The following is a 15,313-nucleotide window of genomic DNA, read 5'->3' as shown; positions in this document are numbered from 1 at the left end:
TTAGTAAACGCTTTATTTTGACTATAAGCGTGAGGAGAATTTAGCACGGATTGCAACAAGGAAATACAATCAAGCAAAGAGCAATTTTCATAGTTAAATTCCTTGAAATCCATAATAGTGGGTTTAGCAACATCTAGGGTTTTGATTTCTTCAATCCCACTTTTATCAAATTTAGCATCAAGATCAACAAATTCCGAATTCTTAGAACGCCTTCTAGGTAAAGGTGGATCATATTCAATCCCATCATTATCAAGATTCATATTGCAAAACAAATATTTAATAGGGGACACATCAATAACTTTTAGATCTTCATCATTATTTTCATAGGAACTAGAAGAACACGCTTTTATAAAGGCATCTTTCTTAGCACGCATTCTAGCGGTTCTTTCTTTGCACTCGTCAATGGAAATTCTCATGGATTTGAGAGACTCATTGATATCATGCTTAGGTGGAATAGATCTAAGTTTCAAAGAATCAACATCAAGAGCAATTCTATCAACGTTCCTAGCCAAATCATCAATCTTAAGTAATTTTTCTTCGATCATAGCATTAAAATTCTTTTGCGAAGAAATAAATTCTTTAATATTAGATTCAAAATCAGAGGGCATCCTATTATAATTTCCATAAGAATTGTTGTAGGAATTACCATAATTATTAGAGGTATTACTAGGGTAAGGCCTAGGATTGAAATTTCCTCTATACGCGTTGTTACCAAAATTGTTCCTACCAACAAAATTCACATCCATTGATTAATTATTATTCTCAATCAAAGTAGACAAGGGCACATCATTAGGATCAGAAGAAACACTCTAGTTAGCAAATAATTTCATAAGTTCATTGTGTTGGAAATGATTCCAAGGTTGATATGATCACCATCGCACACTCCCTCTACCTTCGGGATTAGTGTTGAACCTAAACAAATGTTATTTGGTGTTAGCGTTGAGCATGAACATGATTAGATCGTGTTTATTACAATATGTTTATTCATTTAAGTCGGAGAATAATTGTTGTTCTGTTTACATGAATAAAACCTTCTATGGTCATACAACCAATGTGAATGGTTTATTGAATCTTGATTGTAGTGATACACATATTCATAATATTGATGCCAAAAGATGCAAAGTTGATAATAATAGTGCAACATACTTGTAGCACTGCCGTTTAGGTCATATTGGTGTAAAGCGCATGAAGAAACTCCATGCAGATGGACTTTTGGAATCACTTGATTATGAATTATTTGATACTTGCGAACCATGCATCATAGGCAAGATGACTAAAAATCCATTCTTCGGAACAATGGAGCGAGCTAATGACTTATTGGAAATAATACATACCGATGTATGCGGTCCGATGAGTGTTGAAGCATGCAGCAAGTATCATTATTTTCTAACCTTCACAGATGATTTGAGTATGTATGGATATATCTACTTGATGAAACACAAGTCTGAAACGTTTGAAAAGTTCAAAGAATTTTAGAGTGAATTAGAGAATCATCGTAACAAGAAAATAAAGTTTCTACGATCTGATCGTGGAGGCAAATATTTGAGTTACGAGTTTGGCCTTCATATAAAACAATGTCGAATAGTTTCACAACTCACGCCACCTGGAACACCACAGCGTAATGGTGTGTCCGAACGTCGTAACCATACTTTATTAAATATGGTGTGTTCTATGATGTCTCTTACCAATTTGCCACTATCATTTTGGGGTTATGCATTAGAGACATCCGCATTCACATAGGGCACCGTCTAAATCCATTGAGATGACATCGTATGAACTATTGTTTGGCAAGAAACCTAAGCTGTCATTTCTTAAAAGCTTGGGGAAGCAATGCTTATGTCAAAAGGTTTCAGCCTAATAAGCTTGAACCCAAAGCGGAGAAGTGTGTCTTCATAGGATACCCTAAGGAAACAATTGGGTACACCTTCTACCACAGATCCGAAGGCAAGATCTTTGTTGCCAAGAATGGAACATTTCTAGAGGAGTTTCTCTCGAAAAAAGTGAGTGGAAGGAAAATATTACTTCATGAGGTAATCGTACCTTCTCTCGAATTGAAAAGTAGCACATCAGAGAAATCCTTTCCCGTGATGCCTACACCAACTAGAGAGGAAGCAAATGATAATGATCATGAAACTTCAGATCAAGTTGCTACTGAACCTCGTAGGTTAACCAGAGCACGATCCGCACCAGGGTGGTACGGTAATCCTGTTCTGGAAGTCATGTTATTAGACCAAGGTGAACCTACGAACTATGAAGAAGCTATGATGAGCCCAGATTCCGACAGATGGCTTGAGGCCATCAAATCCGAGATAGGATCCATGTATGAGAACAAAGTATGGACTTTGGTGGACTTGCCTGATGATCGGCAAGCCATAGAGAATAAATGGATCTTCAAGAAGAAGACTCACGCTGATGGTATGTTACTGTCTACAAAGCTCGAGTTGTCGCGAAAGGTTTTCGACAAGTTCAAGGGTTTGGCTACGATGAGACCTTCTCACCCGTAGCGATGCTTAAGTCATTCTGAATCATGTTAGCAAATGCCACATTTTATAATTATGAAATTTGGAAAATGGACGTCAAAATTGCATTTCTTAATGAATTTCTTAAAGAAGAGTTGTATATGATGCAACCAGAAGATTTTGTCAATCCTAAAGGTTCTAACAAAGTGTTTATTGTCTCCATGGTACAGGAGGTCAGCTGACAACCCAAGCTCTCCAAGTCCCAACAACCATATCTTCTGCTGCACACAGGAGGTTGTCCTGCGGGTTGATTAGAACGAAGGGTAGGGGGTATTTGCAAAAAAGCATGCGCTGACCAGATTGGGCCCGAGCACTCCAGTTTGTCGAGCTCTGATTGGTTCAGGACCAAAGTTACACATTGGGTGTAAGTTATAGGACTGATTAGGATCATTTTGCAAGTTTTAGGACCAAATTATCACATCCTATCCTGAGCAAGTTTTAGGACCCCCGTGCTTTTAACTCGTTTTAACCCAAACGGACGCGCGGAACGTAATGCATTTTAACCCAAACGAACGCGCGGAACAGAATGCGTCGGCACCTTGGAGTTGCCCTTGTACTGTGTGGTAGAGTCTATTTTGTCTCGCACCTTAGCGTGGAAATGAACAAAACTGGCCCTTTTTCGAAAGTTCAACATAAAATGGCCTCATTCTGAAAAAAATTCACAAAGTGGCCCTTTTGCATGACGCCCGGGCCTATGGCGTTATGCTAGATAGCATGGCGCCTCGGGCTATGGCGTCATGCTTAGCATGACACCATAGCCCGGGGCGCCATGCTACATGTCACAACCATGACGCCTTAGGCCGGGGCGTCATGCTCTTTAGCACGACACCCTAGTCCCGGACGTCATGCAAAAGAAGGCCATTTTATGAAATGTTTTTAGATTGAGGCCATTTTGTGTTTAACTATCGAAAATGGCCAGTTCTGTTCATTTTCACCACCTTAGCAGCCAGCATACAAAAGCCCAGGATCAGCGTGTGCCTTTTTTTCTGCCTGTGGGGATTGCATTAGCCTCTGTGATCACGAGGTTGGGTTCTGTACTGGACAAAACATGAGCAACCAACAAGACAAGACAGCAATCCATAGCTCACATGCACTCAAGGACTCTTGGCTCCTCCTCCTTGGATAGAGGCAATCACAGCCTCAGAAGATCGATCCAAACTGGTACACGTGAACACAGGATTGATTGTACACTTGGGAGTCACAAGAGCTATAAACCATAGTAGCCGGAAACGGGGAACGGTAGGCCGTCCCTCGATCTTGATTCATCGACCCGGAATCGGATTCGGGAACGAGGTCGGATTCAGTACGATTCGATGAAGATTCGGCGTCTCCGCAGTCGGCTCCTCGATTCAGGTTCGAGGATCCAACAGCAAAAACGCAAGGCATAATTTACTCACGCCGTCGTTTCTTTTCTCAAGGACTTCTCGTTCTTCCTCTAGTCCATTAATTGCAAGGGATCCATTAACAGCAAGGAATGCTGACCGTCACAAAGTCGTCGTTCTTCAGAAACTGTGTTCCTCGATTCATGGTACCGTACCGGGTTCATCGTACCCAAACGGATTGGATCGCGTCCCCGCTATAAAAAAAATCATTCGAGAGATGTATACCCTCGTTGTATCCTATTTTTTTCAGCCACCGACTCTCGTCCCTCGTTCCCGTTCCTCGTTCCAACCGTACCGGAAACATGGCAACTATGCTATAAACTGTCTGAAGAAAACAAGGGCCGAGCAAAAGGAGTTGCAACAAATGGCTGCATTCATGCAACAGAGGATATCGCATCCGATGCATCTACCTATGCAGCCTTTACTCAGCAACAGTAACAGTACAACATTAGCATAATACAAGATCTCAGCATTGATCCTAAGTATTTCATTGCTACCTCATTTCGAAAGAAAAATAAATTAATCAGTACCTCATTTGCTTCTAAGATCAGCGATTAGTGACCCTAGATAAGTACTCCTAGATTCCAGCCAAGGCAGCACGGCCAGGCGCGAGACTGGCAAAAAAAGTTATCACATTGCATGCCCATCCATTACAAGGTGTCCAATTCTTGAAGCAGCTCTTCCATGTTGGGTCTTTGCTCAGGGTTTTCACTCGTGCAGACCAATGCAATCTTTGCCAGTTTAGCCGCTTCTGTTGCCGAGTAACATCCTTTCATGTTGCCATCGATGAGGTCATGGACGTTTCCTGACTCGAAGGGCAGCTGCATCGTTTTACTTTTACCCGTCAGTATCTGAAACACAATTACCCCGAAAGCGTAAACATCGCTCTTCTCCGAGAACCGGCCGACGGTGGTGTACTCAGGGGCAAGGTACCCCATGGCGGCGCTCGCCTTGAGGGTCGAGAAGACCAGGTCGTCCACAAGGAGCTTGTGCAGGCCGGAACCAGAAATCAGGGGCTTGTAGGTGTAATCCACCAGAACTTTGTCCGCCGATATGTTTTGGTGAACCAAAGGGGGCTTGTTTGCTCTAGTACTGTGCAGATATCCAATTCCTGTAAAGTAAACATCGATAAGTAACCTTGCTTTTGCAAAAGCTAGAACAATTTGAGTAACAACTGCAAATTACAAGTATCAAAAGTTATTCATCAGTTTGGAGACACAGCCGGCTCAACTACTAAACCTGCCCCCACTTACTAGTATATCGAACCTCTTTGGAAGCTGGTTGGGTGGGGTTGCTTCAAAATTTAAGTCGCATATCGAGTGTGAGTTTGTGCTTTACTTTGGGCATTATTAAATTTCCGTAATGAGTGTGTTTTAAGAAAAATGCAAAGATACCAAAAATAATTGGAAGACAATTTCCTCATTTTCAAAAAAAAAAAAACTTTCAGAGCTACATGATGAACTTGTACGTGGTCCTTACTTCACCATGTGGAAGCATAGGAGTTTATTGCATTTGGATGCAACCGATGAAAGACCGTACTCACTCCGTTCTTAAATACAAGTCTTTTTAGAAATTCCAATATAAACTACATATGGAGTAAAATAAGTGAATCTTTTTTTAGAAAAGGAGGATGACCCCCGGCCTCTACATCTGAACGATGCATGCGGCCACTTTATTAAGTATTCTCATAAGACCTTACAAAGTCATACAACAGCAAGACTAAAGCCACCGTCTAAGCAACAACTGTCGCTACACCTATCCAATTGATGAAGGGGCGCTGATAGTCTGGGCCTAATACCAAACAAACATCACAGCCAAACCTAAACATCTAAAACATGAGGTCCCAACCAGGACGCCTGCCTGGTATGGGGCACCTACCAGTCCAGCGCACTCCTCAACCAGGACGCCTGCCGGGTATGAGGCCGCCGCAGCCACCTCCCACGAGTCCATCTTCAGAGTTGTATTGTTGCATCTACCGTGCCAGGTCTCTCTGCCATCGACGCCACCACGACACCAGACAGCGCCGTCCACCTGCGCGAGTCCATCCTCCCACATCGAACTCCGAATCTGCACTGCACCATGCTGTCAAGATCCGTCGCCATCAATGTGTAGGATGAAGCACCGCTCCACCAAAGAAGCCGTCCGCTGGTCCCGCGAAGCCGACTGCACCTCCAAGAATGCCGCCCCAAAGGGGGTTACGACACATGAATGCCGCCAAAATCCGATCAGCTGATCTAGGGTTTCCCCCGGAGGTAATGAGTGGAGTTGGGAGCTTCACCTTGATGATGCCTTCATGAAGGAAACGATGATAAGGGCATCGTCATCACCGGCTCCGGCCATCAACCGAAGACCAGGTTTTCACCCGGATCCGTCCCAAGAAATCCACCAAACAACCTGTGCACCGTCTCGACCGCCTTCAAAGCCCCAGATCCAGCCGCCTAGATCCGGCGACCAACCGCAACAACAGTGCCATCGTGGGATCCCTGGCACACCGGCCACTGCCTGAGTGTGCCACCACTGGAGCCTAGGAGAAGGGCTCCCACCCCGCCTCGCCAAGCCGCGAGAGCCGCCGAGAAGGATCCCGCGCGTTCGTCACCGTCTCTGATCCGAACCAATCCAAAGCAGATCGCCGTCACATATCCGCCTTGGACATGGACTGCACCACACCATGCCGCCGCGGGAAGCCCTAGCTTCACCAGCCGCCACCCTCCAGGGCCGCCGCCCCAGGATCCAGACAGAACCTCACCGCTGCCACCGGCCAAGTTCCGCCACCGCCGACCGGCCACTGCGACCTCCGCCGCCATGCCGCCGATGGATCTAAGCGAGGATAGCCATCCTCCCCGAGGACACACGCCGCAGCCTCTTCTCCGCGTACTCGCACGAGAAGCCACCGTGGCCGCATCCCCACCCCTCGCCGGATGCTGCGCACATGCCGCCCCGCCGCCACGAGGAGACCTGCACGCAGCCGCCACACAGCTCGGCGTCGACCCATCGGCAGCCGTGCCATGGGCCCGCCGCCGTCAAGATCGTCGTCGCCGCGCCGCCAGGATCCGAGCGCCCCGGCACCTCCGCTCGGCCTGGCCGCTCCCGCAGGCCACGGACGCGAGGAGGGAAGAAGGCCCCCGCCGCCAGCCACCGCGGGGGGCTTTGCCCCGGCGGCGGCGGGGAAGGGGAGGAGGAGGAGGGCTAGCGGCAAGGGGTGGCGGCGCCGCCCTTGTCGCCCGTGGGAGGAGCGACGCAGGGGCTTGGTTTACATCAAAATAAGTGAATCTACACTCTAAACTACGTCTATATACATCCGTATGTAGTTTATATTGAAATCTCTAGAAAGACTTATATTTAGGAACGGGGGGAGTAGCACGGGTTAGATTCAACCGGTTTGGATGATGGCATATGTTTCTAATTTATAGTGATCTAGGAGGTCTTATATTTCTTTACCTGATCTAAAAGATGTTATATTTCTTTACAGAGGGAGTACTTAGGATGATTTTGAGTGTTCTAGATGATGGTACTTATGTTCTACTCTTAGCATAAAAAAAACGTCTTACGTTATGGGACGGAGGGAGTAATAAATATGGCTATGTGCATCACCATGATGATGATGGAGAGGGAAGGGGTTTTCCTCCTTTCTAAAGAAAAGCAAGCAGGGCTATGAGTACCTACAGCTACACAGTTCCGAATGTGACTACCGGAAACATGTGAACAACCAGGACAGTCCTAGTAGAGTATTGATGAACTGAGAAACTGATTGGGCATGTATGCATTCTGCCAAATGATGCATGCCAGCCTTGTGCTTCTCAGGCAGGGTTTTTTGACAGTACAGTACGAATGCAGAAATATTTGGTCGTTAGCACGCTAGCCCTAGCACTCTAGCAGTGTTTGATAACTGATAGCTAGACAGTGACAGAGAGGGACATACCTTTAGCAATGCCCTTGATGATGGACACCCTCGTGGACCACTCAAGGACGCGGCCGCCATGCCCGAGAGCACCGCCGCCGCCGTCTTCTCCTGCAACGTCCAAGAAGTGCGACAGGCTCCCGTTGGGCACGAAGTCGTGCACCAGGAAGCACTCTCCCCTGGCCCTGGAGCAGCAGAACCCCCTCAGCCCCACGATGTTGTCGTGCTGGAGCTCGGCGAGCAGCTTGAGGCCCTTGAGGAACTCCGCCTCCTCCTGCTTGCAGCAGGTCTTGCCCAGCCGGGTGACCACGACGGGCGTGCCGTCGCGCAGCGTGCCCCTGTACGTGGCCGCGAAGCTGCTTCCGGCGCCACCCTTGGACTTGGAGTTTTTCTTTCCCAGGAGATTCAGCTCCGAGAAGTACTGCGTCGCCGACTCCACCTCCTCCATGTTGAACCGGAGGCTCGGGGACACCTCCTGCGAGAACCCCACGCCGCTCCGCCCGTCGGCCAGCGGGTCCCAGCCGTTGGAGTACTCCAGACTCACCAGCGTTGACGACGCGCTCTTGCGGAACGATTCCTTGCTCTCCTCGCCCTCTGTGCTGCACCGGCCGCCCACGGTGGTCATCGGAGGTGCGCCTGCGGCCGTCCTCTGCTTGCGCCACCTGTGCCACGACAAGGCCAAGAGACCGGCCGCTGTCGCCGCCAGAAGGATCACCGCGACAACGACGACGGCCGCCAGCGCCTTGGTGGAAGGGGGGCAGTGGGTGCCGCTGCAATGCCCGCGGGCCCCGTCCGGCGTGATCTGCGGCGCGATACCAGCGCTGAACGGCTGGGGCCTGTCGGGGTCGATGAGGTCCGCCGGAGTGCACGGACGGAGATCGGGGAGCCCGGTGCCGCACAGATCACTGTTGTTCCCGTACTGGAATCCACCCTCCAGCTTGGCCAGTTCTGGGAAGCGACCAAATCAAACTGACTCCTTACTGACTGAGACTGAGCGGAGCAGGCATTAATTGTTCAAAGAATGGACTCGTAGATTACTTACCGGAGGGCACGCTGCCGGTGAGCGAGTTGTTCCTAACATCGAGAGCGGCGAGCTGAGGCAGCCTGGCCAGCCTCACTGGGATGGAGCCGAAGAGGTGGTTGAAGCTCAAGTCCAGCCGCCTCAGCTCCGGCAGGTCGCCGAGGCTGGCAGGGATGGCGCCGTTCAGGTGGTTGGACTGCAGAGCCAACACGGTGAGCCTGTTCGGTAGCCCCAGCTGCGTGGGGATGCTCCCGGTCAGCTGATTGTAGCACAGCTGCAGCACTTTTTTTTTGTTTTCGACACATCAACATTAACAGCAGTTAGAGGGGGCAAACAAACCAAGAAGTGCAGTAAATCAATCGATGACCAAATCATATAGCACTATAGCAGTACTAGATATCAGCCAAGAAGCGTCAATCAAATCCAAGAACTCGTTTTAGGATCATGGGACGCTAGGCAGCAGAGGAGACTGGACTGGAATACAACGGAACGAATCGAATCAATCCAAGCAATAATGTAGCCGCGGCAATGGCAGAGTCCACGCCCCACGGCGCCACATGCAACTAGCTAGGCAAGCAAGAATCGAAAAGGGAAGACGCGGAGCTCTGACTTGGCTCACCTTGCAGCGAGGCCATGGCGCCGATCTCGGCCGGGATGGGCCCGGACAAGTTGTTGACGTTGAGGTAGAAATCGGTGAGCCGTGTGAGCCTGCCGAGCTCCCGGGGCACGCCGCCGCGGAGCGCGTTGTAGTGGAGGTACAGGCCGGTGAGCGCGCGGAGGCCGGCAACGGCCGGGGAGAGCGTCCCGGCCAGGCCCTTCCCCTGCAGCGAGACGTTGGCGACGGCGCCGCTGCCGTCGCACGCGACGCCCTCGAACCCGCCCCGGGCGCAAGGGTCCCGCCCGGGCGCCCACGACGGCAGCAGGCGCCCCGTCGGGTCCAGCGCCGCCTTGAGCTCCAGCAGCGCCCGCACTTCTCCGTCGTCCGCCGCGGAGGCCAGGCCCAACAGAGAGCGGCACACGACTGCCAATGCCGCGAGGGCTACGAGGCGGGCGGAGGCCATTGCCGGCCGCGCAGGTGCTCTCGCGGAGAGGGGAGGGTGGAGGAGACAAGAGCGTGCAGGGGTGAGGGGTCCGAGGAGATGAGTGAACAAGTAAAATAGGCCGAAATCACTGTTCTGACCTTATCAGCATTTATAGTAACTCGATAAAAAAGTATTTTGTGATTTGACCATTTTAGAAACGTCAGGGTCCGCGGTGTTTCCACTTAACATAGAAACGCCGAGCAAGCTAGCGTTTCAAGCCAACACTCAAACGTCGAGGCAGCTAGCGTTTCTGACCTGGCCCATAGTCAGTCTGAACCCGCTGTTTTCGCTGACGTGGCGTGCTTAAAACGCCAAGGTCCTTGGCGTTTCTGACCAGGATTAAGTAACGCGCGCGGTCCGCGGGGGCCTAACCCAGCCCACTCCCCCGGTCGAGCAGTTCCTTCTCGATGACGAACTGGCGGCCGCCCCCTCCCTCTTCTTCACCAAATCTTCCCCAGATCTGCTATTTTAATCATCAAAACAAGGAGACCGGAGCATCCCCGAGTTGCTTGAGGTATTCTCCTCCCAATCCTCCATTTATTTTCAGTCAAGATTGGCTATTGTAGATGTATTTTTTCAAACATGGTGGAACCCTAAGATGAGTTATTAATGATTTGTTTGATGAATATTTTGGTTACATTATGTTTAAAAAAGAAGACATATACTCCTTGTGTTTAAGTATTCTTAGTTAACTTGTTTATTATTGGATTTAGAGAGAGACCATTTTTTGGATTAAGTTGAGCCTATTATTTGTTAATAATTAGTTGTGATAGATTTTTTAGGATAAAATAGGTTGAAAAGAATTGGTGTTGGTAATGTATCTTTGGGATAATTTGTAGTAGTTCTCACACGATTTTGTATATGATGTGGTCATAATTTTAAGCATATATTATAATAAATCCATTGACCTTATTTTGTAGGATGTTTGAGCCGGATAAATATCCCGGCCTTGATGATTATTACGAGGAGAAGCATCGTGCTGTGCTAGTGGAAAGAGGGGAGGTAATTATGTATCTACATTGTTGATTCTCATATTGTGAGTAGTTTAGAGAAGTATATAAATTGTGCGTGTGTTATTTGTAGGTTCCTCCAGTACTTCGTTTGAGAGGCCACAACCCACGTGAGTCCTTGAGGTATGACCGTCGCTACGAGTCTTATTTTAGAAGAATGGATCTTCTCTAGTTTGTGCTCAACTTTAAAGGCACACCACCATGGCTGAACTCGACGGCCATTACCGCCCTTACGGACCGTTGGAGACCGGAGATGCACTCTTTTCACCTTGCTCTTGGTGAGATGACCGTTACTTTGGAGGATATTGCGATGATCTCCGGTCTTCCGATCGAGGGCAGGGCGACAAAGGGTTGCAGGTTTGGTTGGTGTTGAACCTCCCCTGTGGATTCATGAAACAAAGAAGGATCCTAGGCCATCTGGTGTTTTGTTCTCGCGGCTACAAGAACATTTTTACGAGTGCCCAGAGAATGCCAGTCCGGCTGTTGTGGAGAGGTACGCCAGGGCTTACTTATGGAATCTTTTGACCCAAGTGGCGTTTCCTGACGGCACGGGAGACACAGCCTCGTGGATGTTCTTGGACCCTCTTCGTAACTGGGATGTCAAGTGGAGTTGGGGGTCGGCGGCACTAGCCTTCTTGTACCGTCAGGTAATGATAATTTGATGCATTCTCATTATATGAAAGAAAATTTTTCCTATGATTGTTTAATGTGTGTAAAAATGTGCAGTTGAACGGAGCATGTATGAGGAGTAAGCCGAAATCTTGTCTTGGTGGTTTTGTTTGGGCCCTACAAATTTGGATGTGGGAGCGTATCCCTGTGGGCCGTAACTTCACCATTGCTCCGGAAGAACCTTGCGAGTGGCCTTTTGACGGGGATGAGGAGCGATATCCCACTATCGCATACACTTGGGCTAATGTCCAAGTGTCGAGTATCGCCGCCATGGGGGGGTATAAGGCATACATAAGGGAGCTTGACATGCTTACTTACAACCAGGTAATTATCAAATCCCTTGCCATCATTATAGTTTTTTTGTTGTGCATGAGCTAGTGACATGTTGTGATGTAGGTTAATTGGAGGTCGTACATGGTACTTAGGCAGTTCCCTTTGAGCAATATGTGCCTTCGTGACCAACATCTTTGGCGTGTGCGTTGCCCCATGATATGCTTTTTTGCGGTGGAGTGGCATCTTCCACATCGTGTTTCGAAGCAATTTGGTGTACAACAACGCACCCCGCCGGAGTATGTTGAGACAAGTGTGGTGCTACATAGGTGAGAGTTTCTTATACCATATGTTGATCAATGTGTAACCACGGAAAAATGAAAATGATGCCGATACTTCTCATACTTTGTAGGACGAGCCGGCAACACAACAAGAATGTCATTAATTGGGAGGATCACCATCTTATGTGGGTAGACATGTGGAATGCTCAAAGGAATGCCCGAATTGAAGATGATCACACACTTGACAACGATGAGGGGGCATATTTAAGGCATTTGGAGTGGCTTCACAAAGAGTACAGAGTTATCCTTAAGGGTGCTTGGACTCGTGTCGATTGCTTGGAAGTAATGCCAAGTGAGGCTGCTGATGGTGCATTCAACAACTCTATTAGGGAGACCATTGGAGCGCACCTAGATTATGGCCCTCTGCATGACCGAGTGGTATGTCTTTTTGTCTCTTTTTTGAACATGTGACGTTTCTTCATGAGTGGTGTGTCACTTAAATTTTATTCAGGACACGGAGCTATGGAGATGTATCAATGATAGTAATGTGGTGCTTGGCCGCGCACCTGGTAGAGAAACAGACATTCTCATTAGGAGTACTCTACAGGTTAGAGGCCCTCTTAATATGAACATGTGTCATGTGAACTATTTTTGCATATTTACATATCAATGTCTTTGCCTCTGCAGAAGGTTGTGAATCATTGCCGAACACTAGCCGCTTTACTTTCTTGCCATGGTGGTTCATCCACGGATGTGCGTGCACGTGCTCAGTATAGAATGGATGTGCTGTCTTCCGCTCATCCATCTTCGAGCCAATCACGCGCTTCTTCCGCTCGTCCATCTTCCAACCGAGCAGGTGCTTCTTCGAGCCGAGCACGGATTGATGAACATGAAGATGAAGAGGAGGAGACAGACTACGATGCGGATCCGGACTATGTGGAGCTTGCGGCTTCGCAGATGGAAGATGCTCCACCGCCAACTCAACCTTCTCAGCCTTCTGAAGAAGCACGCCGAGTTAGCTCAAGAACCATCCGACGTCCTAGATGGCAGAACACTCTAGAGAGCTACGTCAACAGGGGGAAGATGGCTGCAAAAAGAGGCAAGAAGTGAAGTGATGACTAATGCGAACTTGTTAGTTCTATATGTGGTGAACTAGAAATGTAGTGAGCGTTTCAGATGGAGCAAACTTGTTAGTTCTATATGTGATGAACTTCTTATGTTTTATGTCTGATGGACTTCTTAGTTCTATGTTAGCAAGACTTGGTAATTATTATGTAAGCTGGATCATGTTAAGTTCGTTGCCGAAAAATATGTCTCATTGCTATACTGTTGCTGTACTTGGCATTATATTGTGAAAACTGTTGTTGTACCTTTGCTATCTGTGATGGAATGGACATGGGCAGCTGGGTTTGCTGTGTTCTGCATAACAGGGAAGAAACACCAAGGACAACGGCGTTTAACTGTGGCTCGGAAACGCCAAGGACAATGGCGTTTCAGGTGTGAGCGGCAACGTTTCGTGAACATGGCCCAACCAGCCTCTGTCTTAAAGAAACGCCAACCCACGGAGGGCGTTTTGTTGTAGGGTGGAAACGCCATGGACATTGGCGTTTCAGGTGTGAGCGGCAACGTTTCGTGAACATGGCCCAACCAGCCTCTGTCTTAAAGAAACGCCATCCCACGGAGGGCGTTTTGTTGTAGGGTGGAAACGCCATGGACATTGGCGTTTCTGGGGTGAGCGGCAATGTTTAGTGAACATGTCCCAGCCATCCTCTGTCTTCCAAAAACGCCAAGCCAGGCAGAGCGTTTCGTTGTAGGGTGGAAATGCCAGGGTAGTTGGCGTTTCGGGTGTATATAGAAACGCCCATTTGTTTGGCGTTGTTGTCATAACAGGGTGTCAAAACAAACTCCAAAGCCTTTTGTGGAGTAAACATAGAGGAGTCCAAAGCAATTGTGACATCACATAAAGGAGTATACATAGAGAAGTCCAAAGCAATTGTGACATCACATAGTTCAACACATAAAGGAGTACACATAGAGGAGTCCAAAGCAATTTAGAGTACACATAGTTCACCACATAAAGGAGTCTAGGAAACAAGAAGGTTCAAGATGAAATGCACACGAAGGTCCAAAGCATGGCACAGTTCACATCATTGCTCTATTGTGTAGAGCAAGGCCCCTTTCCCTTCTTCTTCTTCCTCTCTTCTTCTTCTTCTTCCTCCTCCCTTTTCCTTATGAGGTGAGCCTCCTTGACCACCCTCTCCATGAATATTTGATTCTCCCTCTCTCTTTTTCATCTGCAATTGCCCAAAGCTTCAAGGTTTTTTCTACAAAATCCTTTTGACGCTTTTTCTGTGCCTCCTCATATTTCCTCACCAACGCTTGCTCCCTAGCATACATCGCATTTCTCGCTCTCTCTAATTCTTTCCTCTTCTTCTCAAGTTCCTCTTCCTTCTTCTTCTTTAGCTTGGTTGCATCCTCCTCTCTAAGCTTCTTCGCAGCCTTCTCCCACCATCCCGCCATCTCACCTTCGCCATCCTCAAGCCCCTTCATTGTTGCCTTGTTGGGTTGAGAAGCCGCCATACCTATGAAAAATTGCAAGACATTAGTTAGTAAGGACAAAAACAACATGAAAGTAATATTGGGAGACATGAAAATAATTATGAAATGTAGCCACGTACAGAAATGGTCCATCTAGGTATCCAAACATTCCTCTAGCATTACCACGGCCTCTACCCATGAAACCTCCTCTACCACCACCCGAACCTCTACCCCTACCACGAGCACCATCACCGGTAATTCGTCCTCGACCACGACCACCCCCGGATCCTCGGCCACCACCGGAACCTCGGCCACCACCAAGGCCACCACCGGAACCTCGGCCACCACCAAGGCCACCACCGGAACCTCGGCCACCACTAAGGCCACCACTGGAACCTCGGCCACTACCAAGTCCATCATCGGAACCTCGGCCACCACCAAGGCCATCACCGGAACCTCGGCCACCACTTGAAGAAGCATTGTGCCCTTTTGAAGTTTTGTTTGTTTTGCAAGTCCTTTTGTTGCGTGTCGTTTCATTGCAACCACCGCATTGGTTCCTATCACATGGCTCCATGAAATGTCCACTACCAAATTCTCTGGTGCTCATGAGGTCATCCATATCATTCCTATATCGCTTTGTTCT

The 15,313-nt window shown here is 48.3% G+C and overlaps 1 protein-coding gene across 1 annotated transcript; it reads right to left on the bottom strand.

The window, feature by feature from the left end:
- Positions 1–4,256: 4,256 nt before the first annotated feature.
- LOC123061345 (protein NSP-INTERACTING KINASE 3) lies at positions 4,257–9,965 on the bottom strand. Its single transcript, XM_044484418.1, has 4 exons — positions 9,440–9,965; positions 8,842–9,102; positions 7,821–8,747; positions 4,257–5,012 (listed from the first exon to the last, which is right to left on the bottom strand). The coding sequence occupies exons 1-4, from the start codon at positions 9,879–9,881 to the stop codon at positions 4,552–4,554; spliced, it is 2,091 nt and encodes a 696-aa protein (XP_044340353.1). The 5' UTR covers positions 9,882–9,965; the 3' UTR covers positions 4,257–4,551.
- Between the last annotated feature and the right edge of the window lie 5,348 nt (positions 9,966–15,313).

The sequence above is a fragment of the Triticum aestivum genome, chromosome 3A, assembly GCF_018294505.1.
Source record: "Triticum aestivum cultivar Chinese Spring chromosome 3A, IWGSC CS RefSeq v2.1, whole genome shotgun sequence".
NCBI classification, from domain to species: Eukaryota; Viridiplantae; Streptophyta; class Magnoliopsida; order Poales; family Poaceae; genus Triticum; species Triticum aestivum.
This window is presented reverse-complemented; position numbering and strand designations above follow the sequence as displayed.

Coding starts and splice junctions, on each gene's coding strand:
- LOC123061345 (XM_044484418.1), bottom strand. CDS start 9,881: ATGGCCTCCGCCCGCCTCGTAGCCCTCGCGGCATTGGCAGTCGTGTGC. Junction 8,748..8,841: donor CACCGGCAGCGTGCCCTCCG/GTAAGTAATCTA, acceptor GTCGCTTCCCAG/AACTGGCCAAGCTGGAGGGT. Junction 5,013..7,820: donor CATCAAGGGCATTGCTAAAG/GTATGTCCCTCT, acceptor TTTACTTTACAG/GAATTGGATATCTGCACAGT.